Source organism: Glycine max, chromosome 18, assembly GCF_000004515.6.
Source record: "Glycine max cultivar Williams 82 chromosome 18, Glycine_max_v4.0, whole genome shotgun sequence".
In the NCBI taxonomy this organism is placed as follows: domain Eukaryota; kingdom Viridiplantae; phylum Streptophyta; class Magnoliopsida; order Fabales; family Fabaceae; genus Glycine; species Glycine max.
The window spans coordinates 57,084,529-57,111,824 of record NC_038254.2 but is presented as its reverse complement, the minus strand read 5'-3'; the positions used below and the strand labels follow the sequence as shown (position 1 = coordinate 57,111,824).

The following is a 27,296-nucleotide window of genomic DNA, read 5'->3' as shown; positions in this document are numbered from 1 at the left end:
CACTAACTAAAAAAATTAACAACTAACAAATTAACATTAGCCAATAAAAAATAATAGGTTTTAATTATTTTCATAAAAAAACATCTAAATAAAATGAAATAGTACAATTGTTCTTCTTCTTTTAATTTCACAAGATGACTACTTTATTTCTTAAAAATAATCCGAGTTTAACGATATCCATTGTGAAAATCACAACTTCAATGTATAATACAGTAAAATACGTGATTTATATATTTATTATAAACTATTAGATATCATCTTCGATTTTAACAGATTAAAAAATTGATGTACATATAACACAATACATTAAAGTGGAGTTTAATTTAATGAGATAGGTTAGAGGTAAAAGTAATTTGAGTTGAATGAAAGGTAGTGAACGTTTCTTTTTTTAATGGATCTCACGTTTTTTTTTTTTACTTTCATCTCTCAAGATGGAGTGAAAGTAAAGGCTTTTGATACAAAATAGTAGAATATTAATGTACTTGTCAAATTGATCTTGATGAGAAAATTTTCATGTCTTTTTAAAAAAAAAATCATATCTTCTTTACTAGTAACGATATAATTAATTATGTTTATAATCAATGATATAATCAATTATGTTTATAATCAATTATTGATTAGGTGATCACTTACTTTAACTTTATTTTCATGTGACTTTAAATGAAATTACATAATTGATTATTTAATTTACACAATCAGCTACCCAGGCTTAATTAGTTTTAAAAATGACACTTTTAAAAAGAAACATATATTATTTTAATGGGATAAAATAAACATTTATTTTATCTATATTTTTTTACTTTTCTTTTATTATTTACATATTGTTTTAATTTAAATCTTTGATGTCTTTATATTTTTTCATCTCAATCAAACAATATAATTTTTTACTCTCTTTTATTCTTTTTCATTCCAGATAGCCTAAAGTACTATAAAAATCCCATGATAAGAGATTTGAAACTGAAACGGGAACCGGCGTTACCGAAAATAATACATAGAGAATATATTTATTTGTTTAATTTAATAGTAATAATTATATAGTGTTTAGGCACGCCAGCTCAGTCACAAGTGTTGTGTTCATAAAACTACGGCTCAAAATTAACAACATTTTTTTCCTTTTCTTTTCTCAAATCTCAAACCCAAACAACACACAATGCAGCACTTGGCTTCGCAATCTTGCTCGCTTCTTCCAATCTTTCAGATTCTCGAATCCTCCAATTGAATTCAAATGTGCAATCTCTTCTCCTTCTTCCAGATTTGCTGATGCTGATTCCGAATCCAATCGAACCCAATCCAACAATGTCTTCCAGCTTCAGCTCCTCGCGCCCGCTGCAGCAGTTAATTGCCGTCTCCCGCCTCAAATCCTCCACAGTCAAGAAGCTGCCGGAACCCTTGCGCCGTGCCGTCGCGGATTGCCTCTCCTCGCCTCTCTCCCCCTCCAATGAACCTTCTAGAACTCTTCAGGTCTCTCTCTTTTCATTCTCAGTTTCGTGATTCGTGTTTCGCACTGGATGTGGAAAATGAATTTGATACCGACACCGATGCTAATTTTTTATTATTTTATCATTATTATGTTTAAAAAAAACAATTGCACGTTAGTAACTGGTACTTGTTTTTTTTTTCTTTCGTCATTATTATTATGTGGAAATAGGAAGTTATTAGTCCTTGTGGTTGGTTGGGAAAGAGAGTGGGATCGAGTAAGCTTAGCTTCTCTTACGCACTTAGCTGAATACAAATCTTGTTACTGAGTTGGGGAAGGGGTAGTTTGGTCAATGTCCCGAGGCTGGTTTTGGTGTAACTTGTGGAAAGGGGCATTACTCCTGTACCCACTCTTACTGGCTATGTTACCTTGCCTATCTAGTTATACTTAGGTCCTGTTTGGACTTTGGATAAACATTTCAATAAACACTTGAATTAAGCTTCTCCATAAGCTTAAATTTACTTATGCATAAGTTCAAATAAGCTTTTGGGGAAACTAAACAAGAGAGTTTCTATGCATATCATCACTGTTAATTAATTTTATCTCCTTATTTTCTTCTCCTACAAGTGCTTATCGAGAAGTTTATTCAAATAGGCCTTAACAATTATAGAATTAGCATTCAGTAGATGGTTGACAAGTCTTCCTGGCTTGCCATGCCGATCATGATAGGCATCATAACAACTCCCTGTGTGAAGTTCTGCTAGTTAGTTAACTGCTGCTCAGTGCTCACATTTTTAAAGTTTAGGCTGTGAGGGATTGTGGATATGGTTTTCTTAGTTAATGCGATGCTTTCTTCTTTATCACACATGATAATACAAGTCTCTCCTTAATTTTTAAAGCTTAGGCTACAAGGAATTCCTGATATGATTTTCATTTAATGTAATTGTTGCTTCTTTATCAATTATCATATGTGATAATAAAAGTCTCTCCTAATTTTGTTGCTTGCAAAAAAATGATCGAGTAATGCTGTGCATGGGTGCGATAAATTTTAAAAGTACCATCTGAATAAATGAGTATTCTTGTCTTTGTTTTCAACTTGTGATGCAGACTGTGTATCAGCAGGAAAAGTTTAATATTTATTGCATAGCTTGTAATGCAGATGTCATGTTCAATGTTTTCTTGCATTTATTGTATTTGTACCATCTGTACTGAGATTGCTAACGTATACTGTATCCAACAGATATGATTGTTATTGGCACTAACTAGTAAGTCAAGTATGTGTACATGTAGACTGATTACGCAAGCACTAGCTACCTATTATTGGGGTTCCTTACTATCTGCCACATATTTTTGTAGCTTAAAATATAGCCAAATTTTAATGCTATGCATAACTGTCATTCTCGTTATACTATGACTTAAATTCCATTTGACTGCAAATTATGGTGCAGCCAGAGTCTAAACTTTACCGATTTTATTTTATAGCTTAAATATATGATTGCAGGATTATCTGAAAGCCCTTGCAACCACAGACTTGGCTTATAATGCAATTCTGGAACATACTATTGCAGAGAGGGAGCGCAGGTAATTGTCACATTTATTTATTGGATAAGAAGGTAATGCATCTTTGTTCAAGCAGATGGTGTTGTAGTTGTCAGACTTGCTGTCCTGGTGTTGATTTAAGACATTGATGGAAACTGTTAAAGGAGAAAGAACAGAGGCATATTGAGACTGAAACCGTGTGTTTGAATACAACACGGTTCTGAGTTTATATAGGCTTATTGCACTTATTACAAATAAATGGAGGATATTTGATTTCATCTAAATCAGTGATTATGTGCCTATAAACTATATTTATTACAATGAATGCAGAATATCAATACTGATTCTAAACAGAAACTGTAGCAAATAACAAGTTAATGGTATATGTAGTGTGTATTATTATCACCACTGTTACTACTATCATTATCAGTACCAGCAACATAAAAGTACAGACAAGACAAACTGAAAAATGAAAATGAAATATAGATGTTCTTAGGATTTTATTGGGAAAAACCCAAGTCCCACGTCGGCTAGAGATAAGGCCAAGATAGAGTATATAAGTGAGGGGCAACCCTCACCCTATGAGCTAGCTTTTGGGATTGAATTAGGCCAAAACCCACATTCTAAGATGGTATCAGAGTCTATCCTAGATTCATTAAATGGGTCACCACCAAGTTATCGACGCACCAACCCAAAAGTGTTGGGCGCGATGGGGTGTATTGGGAAAAATCCAAGTCCTACGTCAACTAGAGATAATGCAAAGATAAAATATATAAGTGGGGGCAACTCTCACCCTATGAACTAGCTTTTGGGGTTGGGTTAGGCCCAAACCCACATTCTAAGAGTCCCCTCTAGGGTAGTGCTAAGTTTTAAGACCTAAGCTGGTTGAACCTGATGTTCTCATTCTTAGAAGCAAGCTAGGTAAGGGATGAATAAGAGCAGAAACAGAAACTGATTTTTCAGCAAGGATTGGATTGGATGTCGAACGAGAAAAAATGAATTTAATTAATTCAATTTATACGACTTTGGAACAATTAGAAAATTACAAAAACGAAGCCATTCATTTTGAACAACAAAGAGTGATTAATCAAGTTTGACAACGGGTTTTACAACAAGCCTTACAGGGAGCTCTAGGAACTCTAAAGAGAAAAATTAGGTATAAATAGAACAAGACAGCGGGGGGGATTAAAACATGACTGTTGTCAGGAAATTTCAGCCTGTATGTCACCTCTCCTAGTCCTAGGTTTTTCCATGGGTGGCCCTTATGATTAAACATTGGTCTAGCTTTTTCATTGGCTCTTTTTGCTAGAGATCAAAGTCTGTACTGTTGAATCTCCAGATAAACAAAATCACAAACCTGATAAACAATCTCCCTTCTTTTATCTACTTGTAGCTTCATTCTGTTCTGGGATTGAACCTGATTTTCCTTTCAATTCATCGAAGATCTAGTTCCTATTTGATTTGGATCTGTTAATGTTTTCCACAGTTGAACTATTGTAATCGGCTTTGTACTAGTATTTTGTTCAGCTGAGCCACTTAGGCTGCTGTTTAGTATCTGTTAGGCACCTCAAATATTGTTTCTATTTCTTTATTACCTTTTGCCTGTTAGCATTATGCAGACCATTTCAAATTCCAGCAGCTTCTAACTTTGACACTATTTTCTGTCAGTCCTGCGGTAGTCACAAGGTGTGTGGCACTTTTGAAGCGGTATCTCCTAAGGTATGTTGCCAGTTACTAAATAAGTATATACTCAACAGTTTCCAGATTTCTATCTGAGACATCATCTATCACTCTAGCTCTTCGACTCTCATTTCATAGAGTTGCATTGCATGTTACTACAATGTTGCTTATATCAATAAAAGAATTTATTTACACAATTTTCTGTCACAATCTTTATGTAAGTAGATAAAATGCCAAAAAGAGGAGAGTATGGTAGGTATTTTCATCAATGCTGAAAAGTCATTGGTATATCTTCTGTTTTGCTTGCTTTACTGCAAAAATTGAGCTGAAATTGAGCTTCTACTCCTAGAGAACTAAATTGTTGGAAGAATATTATCTAGTTTTACCAATTTTACAAACAGAACAATGATGTATGCTTGGTGTCAGTAAAGTCCATTATTTAAACAATGATGGTGAAAGGTACCACAAAAAGTGCTAGAGCATGATGTTATCCCGTTGCTTCATTACATTCTACAGTAAGATGTTCTGAGTTTTTGTGGAAATGGATTTTTTTTCAAAATTTACTGCTCTAATGTGTATTAAAGTTTCTGATATATTTACATATATATGCAATAATGGATATTGGAGTATTGTAAGAGAGCTGCAGCTATTCGACTGCAGTCTCGGGTAGTTGAGTCTTAGTGAGTTAGTTAATGACAACTAATTACAGCTGTCATAGCTAACAGCTTTGTCTATATAAACAGATCTGTACTCTGGAGTTAGTTGGGTTAATGAAACTAAAGTTTTTTTCCTCTTTCATTTTCTGTTATTAAAAATCTTCTCTCAAGATTCTATTAACGGACATACAAGCACTCGTAATAATAAACTAAGGAATAATATGGTAGAATACTTACATGTAAAGATTAATATGTTCTAGCATATTTATTTCCTATGACATGGCAATGCCTCTCATTATTTGTCAAATTTGTGCTTCTGGGTTTTGATTATTTTACACTCAACTAGCTTTTCAGTCAGTTTCTTTCTTGAACAATTTGATTATAAGCTTTTGTCATACTCATGAAAGAAAAATAAGCTAATCCAAAGATGTACTAATGTGTAACATGATTTCCTTATTTGTCTTCTTACTACAGATACAAACCAAGTGAGGAGACATTAATTCAGATAGATCTCTTTTGCTCAACCATGATTGCTGAATGTGATATTAACCCAACTCAGCCGTGGTCACTAGCTTTGAATCGACAATCTGGTGCATCAAATACATCTCCTTTACCTGTATCTACCTTTGCCTCTGAGTCCCTTGTAAAGTCATTAAGTTATGTGCGTTCCCTAGTTGCTCAACACATTCCTAAACGGCTTTTTCAACCAGCTTCATTTGCTGGACCACCTTCATCGGGACAGTCACTACCGACATTGTCATCTTTGCTGAGTAAATCCTTCAATTCCCAACTAACTCCTGCAAGTATTCCAGAAACACCAAGTTCTGCAAGTGTTCCAAAAACACTAGAGAAGGATTCAAGTGCTCTATCTGTTTCAAGGTTATCAAAAATCGAAAAAGCTAATGAAACAGATGAACTAGGGTTCATTGCTCATGATGTTCTAAAATGGCGCTGGCTTGAGGAACCACAGTCATCATCTATAGGGACTGAAAAGTAATAATCTATGTTTCATGTTGGTTTAGGTGTCTTGGTAGTGGCCACTGTAGTTTATATCTCTACTTTACCTGTTAGTTTTTTCCCACTGTAGTTTCAGAAATTGACTTTGTTATTTAACATTTTTAATGCAGTGATCGAGCTGTGAATTCTCAAGACATGACAGCACATAGTTTCTTAGAAATAGGTGCTGCAGCTCTACTTGTAGGAGATATAGAATCTAAGATGAAGGGGCAACCATGGAAATTTTTTGGAACCGATGATATGCCTTACCTGGATCAGCTATTGCAGTCTTCTCCTGTAACACCAATAACTAATTCTGACTCTGCTCGCCCCCATCTGAGAGCAATAACAGCATCTAAACGCACAAAACCGGGCTCTCGTCAGATTTGGCATGTTCTTATATCAACTTGCATTTTTGATATTTTTCTTTTTCTAATTCTTTTATATTTAAGTTCATGCCACAATAAATCTTGCATAATTTATTTTTAGCCAAATGTTATATAAAAAAGTTGAATGATCACCTGCATTATAGTTAATAAGGTTATTGTGAAATTAAAGTACTTACAATCTAAAACCAATGGTTTATAGAATATTAGATTAGCCTGCAAAAGACAAATGTATTACATTGTCATGTCCTGTAGGCTTCTATGAAAATAAAAATAAATTTTAGTGTAAGAATTATAATTATCCATTGCTTTTAATGAACAGAAAATTTCTTATTGATTAATTGACTGGGGGGGAGGTGCTGATCTTGTTCTTCCCACTTCATAATATCTTTTTATTCTTCAAAGAAATAGAGCAAGTAATCTTTATGCAGTAGTTTGGGGTTCTGTTTGGTTCATTAACCACTCATTCCCATAAAGACTGTAGTGTTCCATGAATTATCGTTTGTTTATATGGTCAAAATTATGTGATAAGTATTTATTTGCTACTCTACAGTTTGATACTCTCTCTTTGGGGATAAATGCTTGATACTCTTTTTCGCACAAGATGCATAAAAGAACTGTTTATTTTTTCACTACTTTGGCATGCTGAATTTTTTCATGATTTGATTTGCTGTTCTGAACATCTCCATTTCTACAGGGAGGATTTTCCTGTTACTACATTCCGTCCCAGAGCTCGACAGCTTTTCCAGTATCGTCATTACAGGTTTAGATCATATTGACTGTAGAGAATCTTCAGAGGAATTAGATAACAAATGTTTGCACCTGTTTTTACTACATCTGAAAATGCATGCCACAATACAAGTTTTAACTTGAGTCTTGCATCGTCGCAAATCAAATTGCTGTGATTGCTTTCCAATTTTGATTCAGATTTTTTTGTTATTCTGTTTTAGTAAATTTCATAAAAAATGCATTCATATAATAGTGGGCATTTCTTTCAAAGCAATGGTTACTTGATCCTAAAACTTCTAAGTTTCCTTTCCATGATTTACATTAGTATAAATGATTTGTATTTGCTTGAATTTGAATTGTTGTTTGGACAAAAGGGAAGGGGAAAACTGTTTGGGTCTTTTAGGGTAGTTAGTTGGAGGGGATCTGGGGGGTGATGGGGATAAGGATGGAAGGAGGCATTCAAAAACTTATGAAGTTTGTAAGGGGAAACCCGTGAGGGAAGTTTGTAAGGGGAAACCCTTGAGGGAGAATTCTTTCTCTTATTTCAATTGTTCAATAAAGTTGTTTGTTTCTATTAATTTCTCATTTTTCTTTCCTGGGTTCCAAACATACATACTGCATATGTATACAGTGAAGAATTATAATTTTTTTTTAGCATACTCTAGCTGTTAACAATTGATTTATTTGTGTTTCTACATCTAAATGTTCTCTTATGCTGACCAGTGAGCAACAACCTCTGCGATTGAACCCCGCTGAGGTACAGGATGTTATTGCTGCAGTTTGCTCAGAGGCTTATTCCCCGAATACCAATGCTACTACAGCATCAACTAGACTAAGTAATAACAGTGGAAAACCATCAACGGATGTGGCTGTGAGCGTCCTTATTAAACTAATTATTGACATGTATGTTTCAATTAATTGTTGTCTTTTATGTTTTATTCCTTTTCTGGTTATCATTTTCTTAGCCCCAAATAAAGTTTTACTGTATATTCCTAATTTCTATGATCAAAATTTTAAATCACAAATTCTAAACTGGGATGAGTTGAATTAATTTTCAAAGTAGAGGAAAGAGGAGGGATTGCTATTGAAAAATCGAAGAAAAATGTTTGGGATTATTACTTATAAAATAGTGGAGTTAAAATTTCAAATTAGAAAGTATTTTTTATTGAAGTTGCTCCTCCCTCTTCCGAAGTAAAATTATATTCCAAAAATCAGCCAGAAATTCTTGCAATTTGGCACCAATTTGAGGAATGCCATGCTTAGAAGCTGTGCGAACAGAGGGAGAAGAAAAATAGACAGTTTAACATGGTTTGACCTGCAGTGAACTGTAGGTTCATGTGCAAAAGCCATGAAACAGATATAATTCTCTTATCTGCAAAGATTACAAGTAGCCATTTAACACTCATACTCCTGGCATTGGATATTCTCCACAATCTCCTTGAAAATTTGTTAATTATCAATGGGGAGACGGGTGTGTGCCCTTCGCAATTGAAGGAACTATTTGTTTTGTTACAGAAAGGAGGGAGGGTTTTATAGAGGTGTATGAATGTATAACTCATTGATTGGTATTTTGCTATTGTCCATTTGATTATAGTATGGGTCACTGGATAATGTATTGCTAATACATTGTTGCATGAAAGCATTGCCAAGATATGGCTACGTGGTAATTTCAAAACTTTGAGGATTAAGCTTTTCAATGTCTGGGGTAAAAATATCATGAGTGCCAGATTCCTTAACCAGAAATGGATTTTCTGACCAACTGATTGATTGAACTTGTATGTTATTTCACATTTCTATGGTTTTGCACTATTCTGCGAGTCGGCTATGTATGATGGTCATACAAATATTATTTTGTAGGTATGTTTTAGATTCTCAGACAGCTGCTCCTCTCATTCTTTCTATGCTTGAGGTGATGCTTAAATAAAGTACTTGTTCTCTGTTATGCCATCTGTAATTCTTTTGGGTACTAATTTATTTCAAATGCATATTTCAGGATATGCTTAGTTCTTCTAAAACAGCATGCAGGGTTCGTGCTTTTGATTTAATTCTAAACCTTGCGGTTCATGCACATCTCCTAGAACCGATAATTGCTGATGATGCTTCCACTATTGAAGAAGAATATTCTCAAGAATCCTATTATGACAGTGACACTCAAGTTATGGTGCAAGGAAGCAGTAAAGGAAGTCCTCAGAACAAATCAGACACAGGCTCTGCTATTGATAAGTTTGAGTCTTGGATTTTAAATATTCTGTATGAGATACTACTTCTTCTTGTTCAGGTATCATTGAAAACGAAACTGTTGAACAAGATTATTGCTTGTGTTTCTTAATAATTTTTCTTGGCTGGGATCATCTGATTGATGAGTGGCAATATTTTATATTTGACATTTTTCACAATATATTAATTTCTGTTGTACATGATATGGTTTAGATGAGTTTCCATTGAAAAACTATAATGAGGAAGGGGAATTTTTAAATGGATTGAAAATATAAGAATACAAGAAAAGACTGCATTGTTTTTTTTTTTACAGCATTGAGACCGGGAAACAGCCTTGGTGACTTGTTGGTCATGGGTTCGAATCCGGAAACAGCCTCTTTGCATATGCAAGGGTAAGGCTGCGTACATTATCCCTCCCCCATACCTTCGCATAGCGAAGAGTCTCTGGGCAATGGGGTACGAAGTTTTATTGAGACCGGGAATTTGCTACTTTATTTTTTGTTTTAAGACTTAGATAGCAAAGTTAGATGGATTTGTAGTGATATTAGCATTTGCTTGGGAGTAATTAAAGCAACAATTAGTCTATCAGTTGCTGTTTTATAAAATATATTTCATATGACTAGAAATAAGACTTTTTATCAGATAATTGTCAAATTTTTCTAGATGATTTGTCCACCTGGACAGTTAAATTCTACTTCTGAATTCAGTTATGATATCATAAAACATTCAAAAGTTGGCTTTTTTAATATGATACATACATACGTACCTACATGCATATATGTGTGGACACACGAATCAATTTTTGTTCAATATTGCATAGAAGTATATTGTTTTTTTTTTAACTGCAAAGATAATATATATATTAATCAAATAATAGTACTAGGGGTACTACAGGATAAGAAGGAGATAATGTAATCTAGTGTGATATAGTATAAATATGGATTTGGATCCTCAAATTTTAGATCCTCATATGACCTTGTCATTTAAAGATATAGAAAGAAGACATTGTACACAGGGTTCCACTGTCATGGATATCTCCCTCTAGACTACTAAATTGATAGGATCACTGTATAAGCTAAAATAAGGGGATTTAAATTCTCTAAATGTATATGCGCCATTAATTCGTCCTTACATCTTGTGCACATTCTAAATAAATCCCCATTAGCTATATTAAGCAGAAGTAACTGTTTCCTGAAGATGTTCTTATCAATGTCTTGTTTTTAACTATATATGACTTGTAGTGTAATGCAGCACTGTAATTTGTTAAATTTGTAGAGTATAATAACATGGGGGCTAAATCTTTGGAATACAGGATGAAATTGAAGAATAATTGTTGTAGTCATAGGTGTTACCTTAATGCTTAATATACTTGTAGGTAGTGGAAGCATCTTTTGACAATTAATGTTTTTGATAATAAAAAAAACTCTTTTGAGGTATTACTAATGTGTCTGATTGGGTTTGGATTAGTTTCAATCACATATCTTGTACTTTATTTCAAAATCTGAGATTGATTCTGCTTAGGTGGATAAAGAAAAAGTTTTTATCATGTATTTCACATTAATGTTCTTAAGACAATTATGTTATCTGTATGTCTACTTTTCTGTTTTTCAAACATAATGGTTTAAACATGCTGCTGTCATAACTTAAACTTTATGCGATCAATTGCTTTATACAGTCTGAAGAAAAGGATGAATCTGTTTGGGCATCTGCTCTCAGCTGTTTGCTGTATTTTGTCTGTGATAGAGGGAAGATCAAGAGAAACCGTTTGCGTGGTCTTGACATAAGGGTGAGAAATAATATCCCCCTTTCCTATCTGCTTTTACCAGTATTTCATGGAAATTTGATTTTTTGTTCACATTCTGCTGGGTAAATGTTTTGCTTCTTTTTTGGGAGGTTGGACAGGGAGTTAGGGGAGAGGATGCTTGCCAATTAACAAATTTTGGAAGTTTTTTTAGATCTATTTTAATACAGCCATTCATTCACTACTTTGTTATAAATTGTTAATGTTCTATGTCATTAATTATGATATAACTGTCTAATTTAGTTACTTCCAATCTGCCTATAGGTTCTGAAGGCACTCGTAAAAAGCAGTAGGGAGAACTCCTGGGCAGAGTTAGTTCATTGTAAGCTTATTTCCATGTTAACCAACATGTTTTATGAAGTTGCTGAGTCTGTACCTGGCAAACCAAAGTTTCTTGTGGATCAACTTGATCTGATCGGAGGGGTTCAATTTATTTTTATTGAGGTGTGCATATCTTTTAACCTCAATCTTGATATACCTCCAATAGAGTTTATTATCACTAATACTTTTGCCCCTTTAAATAGTGAATACCAACACTAATTATTGTATCCATGTTGCATATAAAATGCCCGACATGTTTCTTCATCAGTTGACCTCTTAATTAACAATGGCTCCTTGGCTAGCAAAACAAGTATATTATGGGTGATATACGATGTTCTTTATATTTGCAGAATTCTACGAATGTATTATGTTGAAAATTTGAAATAACAAAACTAGTATTAGAAATTGTGCAGTATTTGGCTTTTAGGATTGTAAAAGAATGTTGGAAAATTATTCTTAAATTGTTTGGTAATAAACTAGAGTTGTGATTGCTTGACCATAATGGAATAAGACTTTTGTTATTGTGATTGCTTGATGTGCCCAATATAGATTTATTTGATAAGATTCCTGCTTTTTGGTTTTTCAGAGTAGTATAAAATGTTGATAAAGCCCTAAACCAAGATCCTAATTACAGTGTTAGTTTCAAATTATATGATTTCCCCCTGCTTTTTGCTATGTTGATTGCAGTATTCCCTTGCAAACTCAAGAGAAGAGAGGAAAAATCTGTATTTGGTGCTTTTTGATTACATTCTGCATCAAATAAATGAAACATGCATTGCTAGTGGTGTCAATGAATATAATGATGATGAGATCCAACCTCTTGCTGCTCTTCTTGCTCAAACAAATGCGCCTGAGGCATTTTATATTTCTGTTAAACTTGGGGTAGAAGGTATTGGAGAGATTCTGAGAAGATCAATTGCATCAGCACTGTCCAGATATCCCAACAGTGAACGACTAAATATGGTACTTCCATGTTCTTCTTTTCTTATCTAGTTGTCTAAATAGTTTTAGGGCTATTCTTCATGATTCCAGTGAGTTCCTCCCTCTTTCTCCTTCCTTTTCTTCCCCTCTCCTTTGGTGGATGTTTTTATGTGGGGTGATGAACATTATAAGTCCAAATGCTTTTTTTTTAATGTCAACAAGCTGCAAGATAAGTTTCTTTGTAAAATACAGATAGCAAAAAATCAACTTGGATTAGTTTCTAAAGGCAGGTAACATTTAACCATTTGGGCTCTGGAGAAAGCAAGTGAAACAGTTTGTCTAGTGCTTCTCATAGCTTTGTATATAGGCAAGTGTAATACCCTCAACGAACAGAAAAGCTCTGCTACTAAAATCACAAGATAATGAAATCATTGTAGGTAAAAAGTACGTGTTGCTTTCACTGAGCTGCATCTGCCTTTACCTTACAGTTTGCTCTAACTCACTACATAATATCAGGATAATGCTTCACTTCACTTGTTTTAGTTCAAATATAAGTTTGTTTTACATTCATTATACCCATTAATAAATATTAGGAAATTGTTGTCACTTTTAATTTTAATATATTTCCTCGTATATGCTAAATCTTTGCAGCTACTGGAAGTTGTAGCAGAGAAATTTGATTCTGTAATAAGTACATTTACTCATTTGGACAAAGAGTTCTCTCATATGAATCAGATAACCAAATCTCTCAAGTTTCTGGAAAATATGGAAGGTGTGATTATGAGAAATGGCATTGGTTTGCAGGCAAAGCACTCATGGGCTACTTTACATTCTCTTCTTCACTCTGAGAGAATTTCTTACCGTCAAAATGGGTATATCTGGTTAGGTGATCTGCTTATTGCTGAAATTAATGGAGAAAGAGATGGAAATATATGGTCGAGTATCACATACTTCCTGCAGAAAATTGCTCAAGCTGGAACTCAAGATTCTTCAAATACATCAGATGTTCCTTTGCCTATTTTACTTATGTGTGGCCTTCTAAAATCAAAATACTGCTACATTAGATGGGGATTTTTGTTTGTTCTTGAAAGGCTTCTCATGAGATGCAAATTTTTGTTAGATGAGCATGAAATGCAACAATCAAGCACCAGAGATCTGGGTCATGGGAAGAAAGATTGGCATCTTGAGAAAGCCAATGCAATGATTGACATAATGAGTGGAGCTTTGTCTTTGGTGTTTCAGATAAATGAAACAGATCGCATCAATATTCTAAAAGTAATTGTTTCTGAACTCAATGCTTTTTGATAATATGCTCATGTCATAACATTAAATATCTAGGTCGTTGCAATCCACACTACAAAACAACAAAAGCCTTATTCTACTTGGTGAAGTCAATTACATGGTTCACATGATAACATTAGTCTCAGTCAAAGACTAAGTCTTAAGAGATATTATTTACCATTCTTAGAGTGTGGGTTTAGGCCTAACTCAACTCCAAAAACTAGCTTATAGGGTGAGGGTTGTCCCCCACTTATATACTTTATCTTGACACATCTCTAGCTAACGTGGGACTTGGATTTTCCAATAATTATGAGATCCCTCTTAACAACTTCATGTAATGGCCTTGATCCCTCTCCCTTTTTACAAGACTAAAAACCATACATCCTTGGATTCTTCCAGTGGTCTTCTTTGTATGTGCCCGAACCAGTTACCACCTTAACCCATTTTTCGTTATATTTTCCTCAATCAGTGTCACCCCAATATCTCTTCATATACAATCATTTTGTATTGCATCCTTTCTTTTTTTTTTTAATCGGCAAAGATAAGTATTATATATAAAAAGAAGTACCAGAGGTACTCATAGTACAAAAGAGATCCATATAAATGGTTCCACAGTCAGACTTAAAATTCTGAGGGGGAACCAAACTATGGATACAAAAGCAAAAGTTTTTACAAGTATCAATGGGAACACTATGCAATCCCCTGCTAATACATAAAACTCTGTGGTAAGTTAGTTGACCATTGATTGAAATGCACTGAAAAATCCTTCTCAAAGCCCCTAAGCCAAGACCAAAGAAGGAATATGGCCTCTTCGAACAATTTGTTAGCGTCAAAAGTCCCATTAGAGAAGATAATGCTATTTCTAAATTTCCATATGGACGACGTCAAAGCTATCCACCAACATTGCCATCTACTATTTCTCACACCAGCTGGTTGAAGACCCAAATGATGGAGGAAGTGCTGCTTTGGGTTTAAAGGTGAAGCGCCCTTGAGTTGCAGCCATGACATGGATTCCCACCATATGGGTTGAACTTTGCTACAGTGGAAGAAGAGATGGGATGCATCCTCTTGATGGATTCTGCATAGAGGACAGAGAGAATCTGTTAGATGAATTTGTCTTCTCTGCAGGTTTTTCCTTGTCGGCAACCTATCCCTTAAAAGTCTCCACCCAAACACCAGGAACCTAGCTGGAACCTTCATCCTCCAAAGCTTCTCAAAACATTCCTCCTGCCTTCTATCTCCTGCGCCCTCTCCAATCAAGTCATAGGCACTACGAGTTGAGTAATGACCCTCTGAATCTGCAGACCATTCCCAACTATCTGAGATCTGTTGTTGGATTTTAAATTCTGCAACATCTTTGAGGAAATTAGCTGCTGAGGTAATTTCACTGTCAAACAAGGCTCTTCTCCACGCAAAGTTCCACTCCCACTCCCTATCTCGAAATATTCCCATGGATCTAATGAGCTGGTGCTGCTGCATTGAAATTGAATACAACCTAGGGTACTTCACTGCTAATGGGTCCTCCTCCCCTATCCATCTATCCTCCCAAAATTTGATGTGATTACCACTCCCCACCTTCCACTTGATACCTTTTTGAATAAGCTGTCCACTATTAGAATTAAAAAGAACCTTTTGTAAATCCCTCCACCAGATTGATTGATGACCCACCCTACCCGCTTCAGCCAAGCCTCTCCACCCTCCATACTTTGACTCCAACACCTTTGCCCACAATTCTCCTTTATGGTGCATTAAATTCCACTCCCATTTGCCAAGTAGTGCCGTGTTGAAACTTGTGATGTCCTTTAAGCCCAAACCACCCTTGTCTTTTGGCAAGCACACTGATTTCCAGCTGACCCAAGCAATTTTATTTTGATCGGGTCCTCCCCCCCAAAGGAATCGACGCTGTAAACGCACCAACTTATCTTCCACTGATTTAGGAACCCTGAAAAAGGAGAACAAATAAATAGGAATCGAGGTTAGCACAGATTGAATGAGTGTCACTCTCCCCCCAAAGGATATATGTCTCTGTTTCCACTTAGCTAGCTTCCTCTCGCAATTTTGGATGATAGGATCCCACATAGCGCATCTCCTAGGGTTTGCCCCAATAGGAATTCCCAGGTAATTGAAAGGAAGAACCAACAACTGACAATTCAAAAAGGTGGCAGCCTGCTGCTTCCAAAGGTCAGATCGTCCAAAAGCTCCAAAGGAGCTCTTGGCAAAATTTATTTTAAGTCCAGATGCAAGTTCAAAGGACCTTAGAACAGCCTTAATAGTTTTGACATTCTCCATGTCCGCTTCCCCCAGAAAGATAGTGTCATCTGCAAATTGTAGAAGGCTGACTTCCACTTTATTGGGTCCCACTTGATATGGTTTATACAGATTCTCCTCCCTAGCTTTTCTCATCAAACCGTTCAGCCCTTCAGCAACCACATTGAACAAAAAAGGTGCAAGTGGATCCCCTTGGCGTAGCCCCCTTTTGGGAAGGAACTCTCCCGTAGGGCTGCCATTGACCAAGACTGAAATGGATGCAGAATTGAGGCATCCCTCAATCCATCTGATCCACTTAGAGTTAAAACCTGTACGTTGGAGCATGTATAGTAAAAATCCCCAGGACACCGAATCATATGCTTTCTCATAATCAACTTTGAATATAAGACAGGATTTATCACTCCTTTTAGCCTCCTCAATCACCTCGTTTACAATTAAAGCGCTGTGCAGAAGGCTTCTTCCTTCAATAAATGCAGATTGAGTTTCATCAACAATAGAAGTCATCACCTTCTTCATTCTATTGGCCAGCACCTTTGCAACAATCTTATACATACATCCAATTAAAGAAATAGGGCGATATTCATTCAGAGTTTGAGGATCAGCCACCTTGGGTATCAATGCTATGAAGGATGCATTGCCACCTTTTGGAAAAACGCCATGGACATAAAACTCATCAAGGAAGCGCAGAATATCAGGTTTAAGAAGATACCAGAACTTCTTAATGAACCTGAAATTCAATCCATCAGGTCCCGGGCATTTATCACTCCCACAATCCCAAATAGCCTTTTTAACTTCCTCCTCTTGGAATCGGGCAATCAACCTCTCATTCTGGTGCTGGTTTAATTTCTGGAAGCAAATGCCCTCCAGTGTCGGTCTATGATAATCAGATTCATGGTATCTATTTGAGAAAAAGGTTTTGACTTCCTCCTTCACCAAAGCTGGCTCCTGAATCCACTTGCCATCAACCATAACACCCTTCAAGTAGTTATTCCTTCTAGTTGCCTTCATCAGTAAATGAAAATAGCGGGAGTTGCAATCTCCCTGCTTGAGCCACCTAACGCGCGCCTTTTGTCTCAATAAAGATTCATGGGTTTGAGCCGCTGTCCACAAAGATTCCTGCAGATGTCTCAATTGCATCCCTTCTTGAGTGGAGAGCTGTCTATGGCTTGTTTCCTCTTCTAATTTGTTTAACTCCCCTTCAAGCCTCTTGACCCTCTTGAAGGTATCACCAAACTGATCTTTATTCCACTTCTTCAGGACTTGCTTCAGAATTTTTATTTTCTCTTTTAGGACGTAACCACCCCAACCTGCTATCTGAGAGGAGGTCCAGCAACTAGATACAATGTCCTTGAAAGATTTATCTAACATCCAACAGTCTAGGATCCTAAAAGGTTTAGGACCCCAATCCACTGATGAAGATCTAAGTAAGATAGGACAATGATCGGAAAAGTTTCTGGGAAGGGTGGATTGAATGGTTGTAGGCCATCTGTCCAGCCATTCGGTAGAGAGTAAAAATCTATCAATCTTACTCCTAGACGTCCCATTTGGTCTAAACCAAGTAAATTGCCTTCCCATCCATGGAGGCTCTACCATCTCCAAATCCTCAATCCAGTCATTGAATTCCTTAATTTCAGTCGTCCCTGCGCCCCTTTGACAAATCCCGAATCTCTCATTAAAGTCCCTGATACAATTAAAATCACCAAGGATACACCACAGGTCCCCTAGAAAAGACTGTTTTAGCTGTTTAAGTTGGTCCCACAGCAGCCTCTTGTTTTGAATTTCACAAGGGGAGTAGACTGTAAGGACATTGATTATCATTTATGCTACTCCAACCTTTTTCTCTTATTTGTCCCCTTAATGCGCAACATCCACTACCATAGACTATAGCTTGATGAATAGTACTATGTTAAAACTTTCCGTTGAGATTGGTAGGTACTTCGTGATCACAAATAACACCCAATGCCTTTCTCCATTTTAACCCTCCTGTTTGTATCTTGTGTATGGCATCCTCATTAATTGCAATCCATGCTAATTTTGAAAGAATGAAGCTAGCAAATCTGCATGTTGTTTATTTGATCAAAGAAAAGGAAAAACAAAATGCTTTGCCAATTGGATTTTGTTTGAGGAATTGTTAAGGAACTTTTGGCCACCCTTCGTTTATTAGTAAACTGCTGATAGAGCATCATTTTTTTGTGATATTATCTAAAATGGGTTTATTTGTCAACTGGAGAAGCATTTTATAATAAATTAAATTTCTAGTCACTGGCTATTTTGTAGCTGAAAAATTTGTTGATATTGTACAGATTTATATTTTTAGAAGAATAATTTTTTTAAAAAATTTGTTTATATGATCCCTTGGAACAATGAAGAATTTTTATTTAGTTTTATGCTTGGGCATTATATTTAAGTATTGTTTGACTTTTCGTTCATTACCTGATATTGTCAACACTTTTCTCTGTTTCTAAGCAGATGTGTGACATACTATTCTCTCAATTGTGCCTAAGAGTTCCTCCTGCTGCAGCTCTTACCTTTGGAGATGATGTGCAACATGGCAGAAATTCAAATCACACTAATGTAAGCAAAAGGTTTGATGGTGATAATCATGTCAAACAAGATACTTTTCATTGGGATGGACACATGGAAGAAGCAAATAGAAGGTCCGGCTACCATAATAACTACCACCTGGATCATGAGACTGCATCAATGGCAGCACTTTTCCAAGGACGAGCTGTTGTCCCAATGCAATTAATTGCACGCGTCCCTGCTGCCATACTATATTGGCCACTAATTCAATTGGCTGGAGCAGCAACAGATGATATTGCATTGGGTGTTGCTGTTGGAAGTAAAGGAAGAGGAAACCTGCCTGGTGCTACATCTGATATTCGGGCCACACTTCTTCTACTACTTATTGGTAAATGCACAGCAGATCCTGTTGCTTTCCAGGAGGTTGGTCAGGAACAATTTTTTAGGTGACTCCAAACTTTGCTCTTTGTGAATTAGTTGGCTTTCTTACTTATGCACCTTTATACATTGACATATAAAGCATGAATGTTCTTGCATCTTGCAGGGAACTTTTGGATGACACAGATTCAAGAGTGGCATATTATTCTTCTGCTTTTCTTCTGAAGGCATGGATTTTAATTGACTTTTGGTGTTAAAAATGTGTTAGATCCATATATATGACCTTTTGTAATAACTTCTCATTGCTGCAGCGAATGATGACCGAGAACCCAGAGAAATATCAACACATGCTTCAGAATCTTGTTGTTAAGGCTCAGCAGGTACCTCATTTTTTAATAGCATGCTTGAAGTCCATATACTATTTAGTAAAGCTGAGATTCTATATTAATTTTGCATCTGGATGAGCTTCATATTCAAATTCTCATGATTAATTGATTGTCATTGATGAAACATGAAAATGGTAACAATTTGGCTTTTGGAGACAGTGTTGCAGTAGAAAATTAGGCTAAAAGACAAGATTTTGGGATCATACTTGCAAGTAATGGATTGTATTAGAATTTTAGGGTTATTCACGTGTTGAGTCTTGGTATGTTAGTAGTCATATCGGAATGGGTTTGTACTAATTGTATATTGTAGTACTTGGCTTATGTTATTAAAATAAATAGGAACATTAGGTTTAACATTTTGTATTCACTTTTCCCATGCATTATATATTTAGAATCCTTCATCACTTTCCCTCCTTTTTCATCCAACCCTATAATTTTAATGAGGAACATATTGCTGTCTAGTGGGAAGTTGTACACTAAATTTATCATTGATTATGGTCTCATGAATTTCAAAAGAGAAATCAACATCTAACCTGCAGACTATACATGTTGGTAGTGGAATTCAATTGTTAATGTGATCTCCTCTAGTAAAAAGGCTGTCAATTGTTTGCTAAGTTGTTTCATTGTTCAGAGAAAACAACGGCCATTTTAATACGAAGTTGCTGATGTTCACATACAGATCTATATAGCTATTGCCTAATAATACCTTTTGGTTCAAATGAAGTTTGAGTATAACATATCTTGGTGTACAACTAATGCTGAGCTGATTAAGCCCATTCAGAGTTTAAGCAAAAGTATTTAGCAGCTAATGAATAGTGCTTGATAAGTTTCCATGTGTTAAAGTTATGCCCCCTGTAGAGATGGCGCAACAAGCATTTGTTGACTTGTTACTTGATGCAAATTTGTTCTTCCGACCTCAGACATCTTGTTCATTTCTCTATGGAGTTTTCTTTACCAAAAACAAAAAACTCCAGGGACTTTATGCAGATCATTTTATCATATTTTTAAAATAAAAGTAATTTTCTTTCTTTAAAATTTTTAGACATTTGTTTTTTTTTTTTTTTGCAGTTTTCTTAATAGTGTACTATTTTTGGTGAATTTAATATTTACTATTACTTATATGATTATGCATTGTATTTGCCATGTAGAGTAACAATGAAAAACTGTTAGAGAACCCGTATCTTCAAATGTGTGGCATACTTCAACTGGCAAATGATCTGGGGATTGACCTGTGATCTTCAAGGCATGACTTTCTGGGAGGCTATATTATTTGGGGTAGGACATCTGCATTGGTTAGAGGATTTGTGGCTATTGATTCTGAGGAAAAACTTCCATTATTCGATTGACTCAGATTGAAATGCATATCCAGGACATACTCTAGTTTGAATGTTTCATTCCTGCAACAGAATTGCGATTGATTGTCAACATTGCAGAGTACATATGCGTCCAGAGAAAGAGAGCCAGTAGAATTGGGCGAACTCTTGATATTAATTGATTGCTTTGAGAAGTAATTAACAGAGCTAGGAAACATACTGCGTGCCACCAATTTCCATTGATCTCTTCGGTGATTCCACTCATTTGGAGAGCCATCTTGTATACTTGTATCTTCCATATCTTTTGCATGTCTTTCAACTACTGGGGGAAACCAGAGTTCTGTTAAGGGATACTCTTGAACGTCCCTGATTTTGACTCTACTGCTGCATGTTGCTGATCTTGGCGTGCCACCAGGTAGGAACCCCTCTCCCACTTTCATACTTTCTTTGGGAGATTGACACCTACATAGTCTTGACTCTTGACACTTGAGTCAAGATGATTAGTGTAGGCCTAAGTAGGTATCGATAGACCAGCTAAACTTGGTGGCAATTGCTGTATTTAACTTGTTTTTCAGTACTTTGTATCAGATTGTTCCCACATTAAACAATTCAGTTCATTTTATTTGATTTCGCATGAAGGGAAGTTTATAGCCTTTTTTTTACGCATTTTGACATGATCTTTTTTTGTGCATGCAGTTGCTGGCAGGCTTGCATTACATTCCAACCTAAATGTGTGCGGAACTACATATGATTGTTTCTCTTGTACAGGACGTAGATTCCGACCGAGCCTTCTTCAGTTTTTTTCATTCATGAAGGCTGCCTCTATGCTTGCTTTTTTAACTTGGCATACAGGAACTTTCATGGGAAAAGGAAGAACTCAATTTTGTGCGTTGTCAATATGGTCACAGGTCCAACAAAATCCTGTTAGGGGCATCTGGGATGCCTACTTTTAGAGGCATCTAAGTTGCTCTCATTTTCTGTAAATGTTTCCCCTTTTGATCCCACCCTTATTGCGAAAACTGTAACATGAATTGAGAAATTAATATATACTAATGTAGATTATCTAAACAGTATACAGGATTTTGTGATGGAAATGGTTGTGTAGGACAGTTTGTAATCTAACAGACTCATAATCCTTCATGATTTCATATTTTTTAGTATTATTTGCAATTAACCCGAATTTTTTGCGACAATGTAAAGGCATGTGTCTAAACATACCAGAAGAAATTGATATTAAAAATATTATAATTTTTTCAATATTAATTTCTCTTTTTCTTTCTTGTCTATCAAATAATTTTAATTCAGATATTTTTTTATTTCATTTTATTTCTCTTCAACCCAACAATTTCTATTATCCTATTTTTCTTCTCTTCTTTCCTCACCTGTTCTCTTCCAACTCTTCCCTTTCTTTCCCCGCAAACAAATAAAGGATTAAAGAGCCTTTGTAAAAATATCACTTGTTTATTAACACCCAAGTGAAATAGTCTAAATATGCTTACATGTTTTTTTATTATTCACCAAAAAAAAAATGCTTTTTCTATGAGTAGCAGATGTTTAGCCAAGATTATTATAGCTAGCTTTTTTGTTAGGCGTTTTCTTCTTGCACCCATCCTTTTTTTTTCTACACCTAATACTTTTTGAAATATTCTAAGATTATCTCTGCTAATAAACATTTAAATTGACAATGAGCCTTATAGAAGAATCTTTTTGGAATTTCTCTCTCACCGTTGGGTGTAGAAGAAAAATGACTGGTGCAAAAAGAAAATAACATGTTCATAGGCTCTTCTCTCATTCTAATATCCTTTTCTTACGTAAAGTTCTTAGCACCATGTTCATGGGCTTGACAAGCTCCCATTAAGGTTACAATGTATTTAGCCTCACGTGAGAACAGTGCCACCATTGACAGAGTGTGTTAAAGTTCTCAAATATTTCTTGATCACATGACTTAAAAAGGCTTACATTCCCATGTAGCTCCTATAAGCGAGGAATAGTCGATTAAATGCAACAATGTAGATTTACACCCTAATGCGCTAATTAGATTTCTAAGCACAGAAAACTGAAGTCTGGTTTCATTCGATTCCGTGTGTCACGTTAACTGTATTTAGTAACTACAAGACTGATGCTATAATACTGGGTGCACCTAGCATCAGTCTAACTATAAAGTCTAGAAACCCTTCCAAGCAAAAAGAGTCACAATTAAGATATCCAAACCCTTAAAGACTGCAAAACATGTTGGCAGTTAAGTTCAATTTCATCTTTCTAGGTTTGTTTCAGTCAGGTCAAAATATTGTGCTGCTTAACCAACACGTTCTTCATCATTCATGATGTTGATTGGGTTCGCGTGATGACAAAAAAGATATAAATAATTGAAAAATCGGAATCAAACCAAAGAAAAATAACCATTTCTTTGGATTCTGTTTTCACCAAGAAACTGACCCGTAACTAACTCTACGTCCGTTTAAGTTTTGAAAGATAAATGTCCAAATAGCAAACTTGTATATACAGCAGAGTTAATATTTTGCAAGAAAAATTCGAAATCAGAAATCCCAGACATATTACCATTATGTTATATAAAACAATGATTTTTTGTCCTATTTACTCAGAATGAGTCATTAAAGCTATCAGTGGTTATCTCACTTTCCATTTTGCTTTTTAATCCGCTTAGAGCCTCTAAGTGATACCTCTCCAAGTCATCATCAAGATCTTTAGCAGTCACATTTCCAAAATTGCCAGCCATTTACTTTTGCGTGGCCTCTGAGTCTGAGTGCGGTGGAACCTCTCAAAGCTATGATCAAGATATCCAGAAGACACCTTTCGAATATGGTCCTTCTCTTCTCCACGGCCCCTTGGAAGGTGGCCCTGAGCAAAGCATTGCGGAACCCAATACCTCCAACCCTTCCTCATATGCTGCAAAAGAAAGTAGTACAGTATTATAGAACTTGAAATTAATAGTAAAAAGATATCTAAGAAAAGCGACATGGAGGATAAAATCTGCCTTGTATAAGCAGTTAAGCACAATTCTAGGGCATCACCATAATAAAATAATTACATATTCATATACTCAGAAGTCAGAAGCAAGGGCTATTTATTAAATGAACATAACCTATGATTTCATGTAACACAAGTGAGCAACCGTAAAGTTCAAATCAAGGTTATCGAGTATTTCAAAGGATAAAGGATACTATAAGTTCACAATTCAAACTATAAAGATGAAGAAATATATAAGGCTGAGAAGCTCAAATGATCAAGAATCAGAGTTTCACACCTAAAATGGACATCATTTGGTCTTCCCATCAAGTTATTTTGACAAAGAGGCGTGACAGCAGGAGTAGCCGAACTTGTTCCAGCAAGCTCAATTTGCAATGGCTTTCCATCAAGCCTCATATTGTTGTATTTCTTGATGGCTGCTAAAGCATCATGGTACCTCACGAACACAACTTCTGCTGTTCCCTTTGATCTCCCACTCTGGTCATAATGATTGACCTTTTCAATTCACCTTCCTCCGAGAACAGCAGCTGTGAAAGTTAGACACAATTTTTCAATTTTTTGCATTATTTGACTGACCAAAAGAAATAGGGTTACAATGTCTTCTTTATATATATATATATATATATATATATATATATATATATATATATATATTCGATATTTGATACAAGCCATTTGGGTATATAGCCTGATGTACCTCAACCGAGGAGGGGGAAAAAACTGAGATGTGACCCGACTTCGAATTCATAAACCAGAAGAATGACAAGGTTGTCATCAGAAATGACATAAAATTTAACATTAACAAAGATGTAGAAACTAATCGAATACGTAGCAAACAGTAGCAAGTAGTGACATTTTCTGCACCTCTCCACACATGTAAACTTTCATGGTAAAATTCCCTAGGTTATATCAGATTTCACGCCAACAAAATCAATTGATAAACCAGGTGGGGAGTGTCACAAATCAGGGTTGGGAATGGAAGTTCAACTGGAGGAGATCCCTCTTTGATTCTGAAGTTGAAATGGCAGACACTTTTCTGGGGGAGATTCCACAGCAGCTGTTGGAATTTCACAAGGAGGATACATGGATTTGGAAATTTGACTCAAGTGGCTACTACTCAACAAGCAGTGGGTATAAACTGATATGGGGAGAAATAATGGGGGCTCATCAGAATTCAGAATTTTCGGAGTTATGGAAACTCAAAATCCCAGCCAAGGCGGCAGTGTTCGCATGGAGATTAATCAGAAATAGGTTGCCAACAAAGAAAAACCTCAGCAGGAGGCAGGTGCAGGTAAATGACATCCTCTGCCCTTTTTGCAGAAATAAAGAGAAAGATGCTGCTCATTTATTCTTCACCTGCAACAGCATTCTCCCTCTATGGTGGGAGTCAATGTCATGGGTTAATTTGTCATCAGCAATGCCACAGCATCCCAGGGATCATTACCTTCAACATGGTCACAATGCTGATGAAGGGAAAAAGTCCACAAGATGGAAATGTTGGTGGATTGGCTTGACATTCACAATATGGAAGCACAGAAACAAAATTGTCTTCCATAGTGCAATTTTCGATGGAAGCAAGTTGTTGGATGATGCGGTTCTTCTCATCTGGTCTTGGATCAAAACAATGGAGAAGGAGTTCGTTATGCATTTTAATCATTGGACATCTAATCTCAAGGAGGGGTTTAGTAGTTAGGAGGGAATGGGTGAAGATGTATTCTGTAACATTTTATTGTGATCTCAGCTAGGTTCAGTTACAAACTGGAATCCTGCTAGACACATATTTACTAATGTGTAACTACAGTACCACTGGTACTTTTTCAAATCTATAATACATATATATTTTTGCTGAGCAAAAAAAAAATGTAAACTTTCAGAATACAGAGATTCAAGCATGCTACACACTTGAAGTTAAGAGCAAAATTATGGCACGAATAAGTACAAAAGTTGAAAACAAAAATCACAAAATAAACAAATATAGTAACCACTAATAAGAATCAAAATGATAAAAAAATTATAGGGTAAAACGTGTTTCAGGTCCTTCAATTTTCAGTCCAAATTGATCTTAGTTCCAATACTTTAAAGACAATGACTTCGATTCTGTATTTTTTTTTATAATCTGTGAATTTCATCTCTCTTTATGAAACATAAGACACTAGGGCGAGTGACGAAAATCAGGAAATTAATTAATAATTAATAATAAAATAATTTATAAGAAATACGAGTACAGGGAGCATGGCCAAATTTGACAGAAAACTGAATGACCTAAAACTATATTTGTAGCACCATTATGAAGGAACATTTACTAGCATTATCACGAAATGTACAAAGAAAAATGTATCATGACACATATAAACTAAACAGTAAAAAAGTAGGAGGGGGGGGGGGGGAACAGAAATTCTAGTGATGATGAGAATGACGATGATACCTTGATATCATCGTTGGAAACTCCATGATCCAAGTTAGATAAATAGATTTTTGATAGCAATACCAACATCACCTACCAGGCCCATAAGGACACGTAGCAAGCCCACTTACTTGGCAGATTACACATAGAAGATTCAAGAACCAAGCACGTGGGAAATTCATTCGTTAGGAGATATTTCAATTCTGTTAATTGTGCTATTGCTCTGTATCTTTCTGCTATGATAGCTAACCAATTCTGTTATGGAGTTGCACTAGGATAGCCTTTAAATACCATTTAGTAATAAGAATAATACACACAGAGCAATTTTTCAGTCATTTCTTATCTTGAGGAGTTTTCCTTGTTCTCGAATACAAGGCACATTACTGTTTCTTTTCCTTATCACCTTCAGGGACCCTATCAATTTTGGTGCCTTTCAATCTTAGCCGCACCTGACTCCTCCAAAACCATTTCTGGAAATGCAACCATGCTCTTTTGCCTTGCCTGCCAAACAAAACGGTGAGTGAACACTGACATTCTCTTTTCTTCGTCTCAGCAAATAATAATAATAATAAAGGAAAAAGAGGAACGTACGAAACCCTAACTCACCTGCGTAATGGGATACGACGTCGTTCTGGCCGGGTTGCGAACAACCGTGAATCGGCAGCGAGAGGCTACGGCGGCGGCTGAGCGCTTCATAATGTCGTCGAGGGACATGTCGATGCCACCGGCCATCGGAAACAAAAAAAAAAGTGACGGTTTTTAGGGTTTTGGGAAGAGTAGTGAGTGAGCGTACTTGAAAATGGCGCAGTGCGGGAGGGAGAAGAAAGAGGGACTCTAATTCCCTGTTTTCGCCATTCCACGCATTCACTCATACACCGATTTTAAGTCATCAGATGAAGATCGCACGGTTTACACGTTTAAGATCTCAACCGTCAAATTTTTATCGACGATTATATACGCGTCAAATACATGAATGCGACAAAATATTATCGCTGGCGCGCTGTACCGAGGAAGGTCGTTTGTGGTGTGGTGGATATTGTGTGCGTATTTAGACGCGTCTGAAACAAAGAACCAACTCGAGGCCGTTTGATC

At 35.9% G+C, this 27,296-nt stretch overlaps 1 protein-coding gene and 1 long non-coding RNA gene across 4 annotated transcripts; one reads left to right on the top strand and one right to left on the bottom strand.

Moving 5' to 3' along the window:
• Positions 1 to 1,053: 1,053 nt before the first annotated feature.
• Positions 1,054 to 21,960, top strand: LOC100800748 (uncharacterized). 2 transcript variants are annotated; one of them, XM_006602969.4, is made up of 19 exons: positions 1,054 to 1,461; positions 2,919 to 2,998; positions 4,625 to 4,675; positions 5,767 to 6,285; positions 6,420 to 6,677; positions 7,372 to 7,437; positions 8,127 to 8,306; positions 9,261 to 9,312; positions 9,397 to 9,681; positions 11,296 to 11,406; positions 11,686 to 11,865; positions 12,430 to 12,705; positions 13,315 to 13,938; positions 18,682 to 19,181; positions 19,280 to 19,340; positions 19,425 to 19,493; positions 20,648 to 20,774; positions 20,869 to 21,227; positions 21,509 to 21,960. In XM_006602969.4, the coding sequence occupies exons 1-17, from the start codon at positions 1,261 to 1,263 to the stop codon at positions 20,732 to 20,734; spliced, it is 3,600 nt and encodes a 1,199-aa protein (XP_006603032.1). In that variant the 5' UTR covers positions 1,054 to 1,260; the 3' UTR covers positions 20,735 to 20,774; positions 20,869 to 21,227; positions 21,509 to 21,960. The 2 variants fall into 2 exon arrangements, with proteins under 2 accessions (XP_006603032.1, XP_014626404.1); XM_014770918.3 differs by having other exon boundaries at positions 20,648 to 21,227.
• Positions 21,961 to 23,289: 1,329 nt separating this feature from the next.
• Positions 23,290 to 27,144, bottom strand: LOC100800214 (uncharacterized). Of its 2 annotated transcripts, XR_005889767.1 has the most exons (4): positions 26,811 to 27,140; positions 25,245 to 26,705; positions 24,078 to 24,327; positions 23,290 to 23,719 (listed from the first exon to the last, which is right to left on the bottom strand). It is a non-coding gene; the product is annotated as an uncharacterized lncRNA (long non-coding RNA). The 2 variants fall into 2 exon arrangements; XR_003265456.2 differs by having other exon boundaries at positions 24,078 to 26,705; positions 26,811 to 27,144.
• Positions 27,145 to 27,296: the final 152 nt, after the last annotated feature.

What these genes read in the sequence shown, in the direction of transcription:
- LOC100800748 (XM_006602969.4), top strand. Translation starts at nt 1,261, where the DNA reads ATGCTGATTCCGAATCCAATCGAACCCAATCCAACAATGTCTTCCAGC. An exon ending in TTGAAGCGGTATCTCCTAAG is followed by an intron (nt 4,676 to 5,766) that starts GTATGTTGCCAG and finishes TTCTTACTACAG; the next exon opens with ATACAAACCAAGTGAGGAGA. An exon ending in TCATTCTTTCTATGCTTGAG is followed by an intron (nt 9,313 to 9,396) that starts GTGATGCTTAAA and finishes TGCATATTTCAG; the next exon opens with GATATGCTTAGTTCTTCTAA.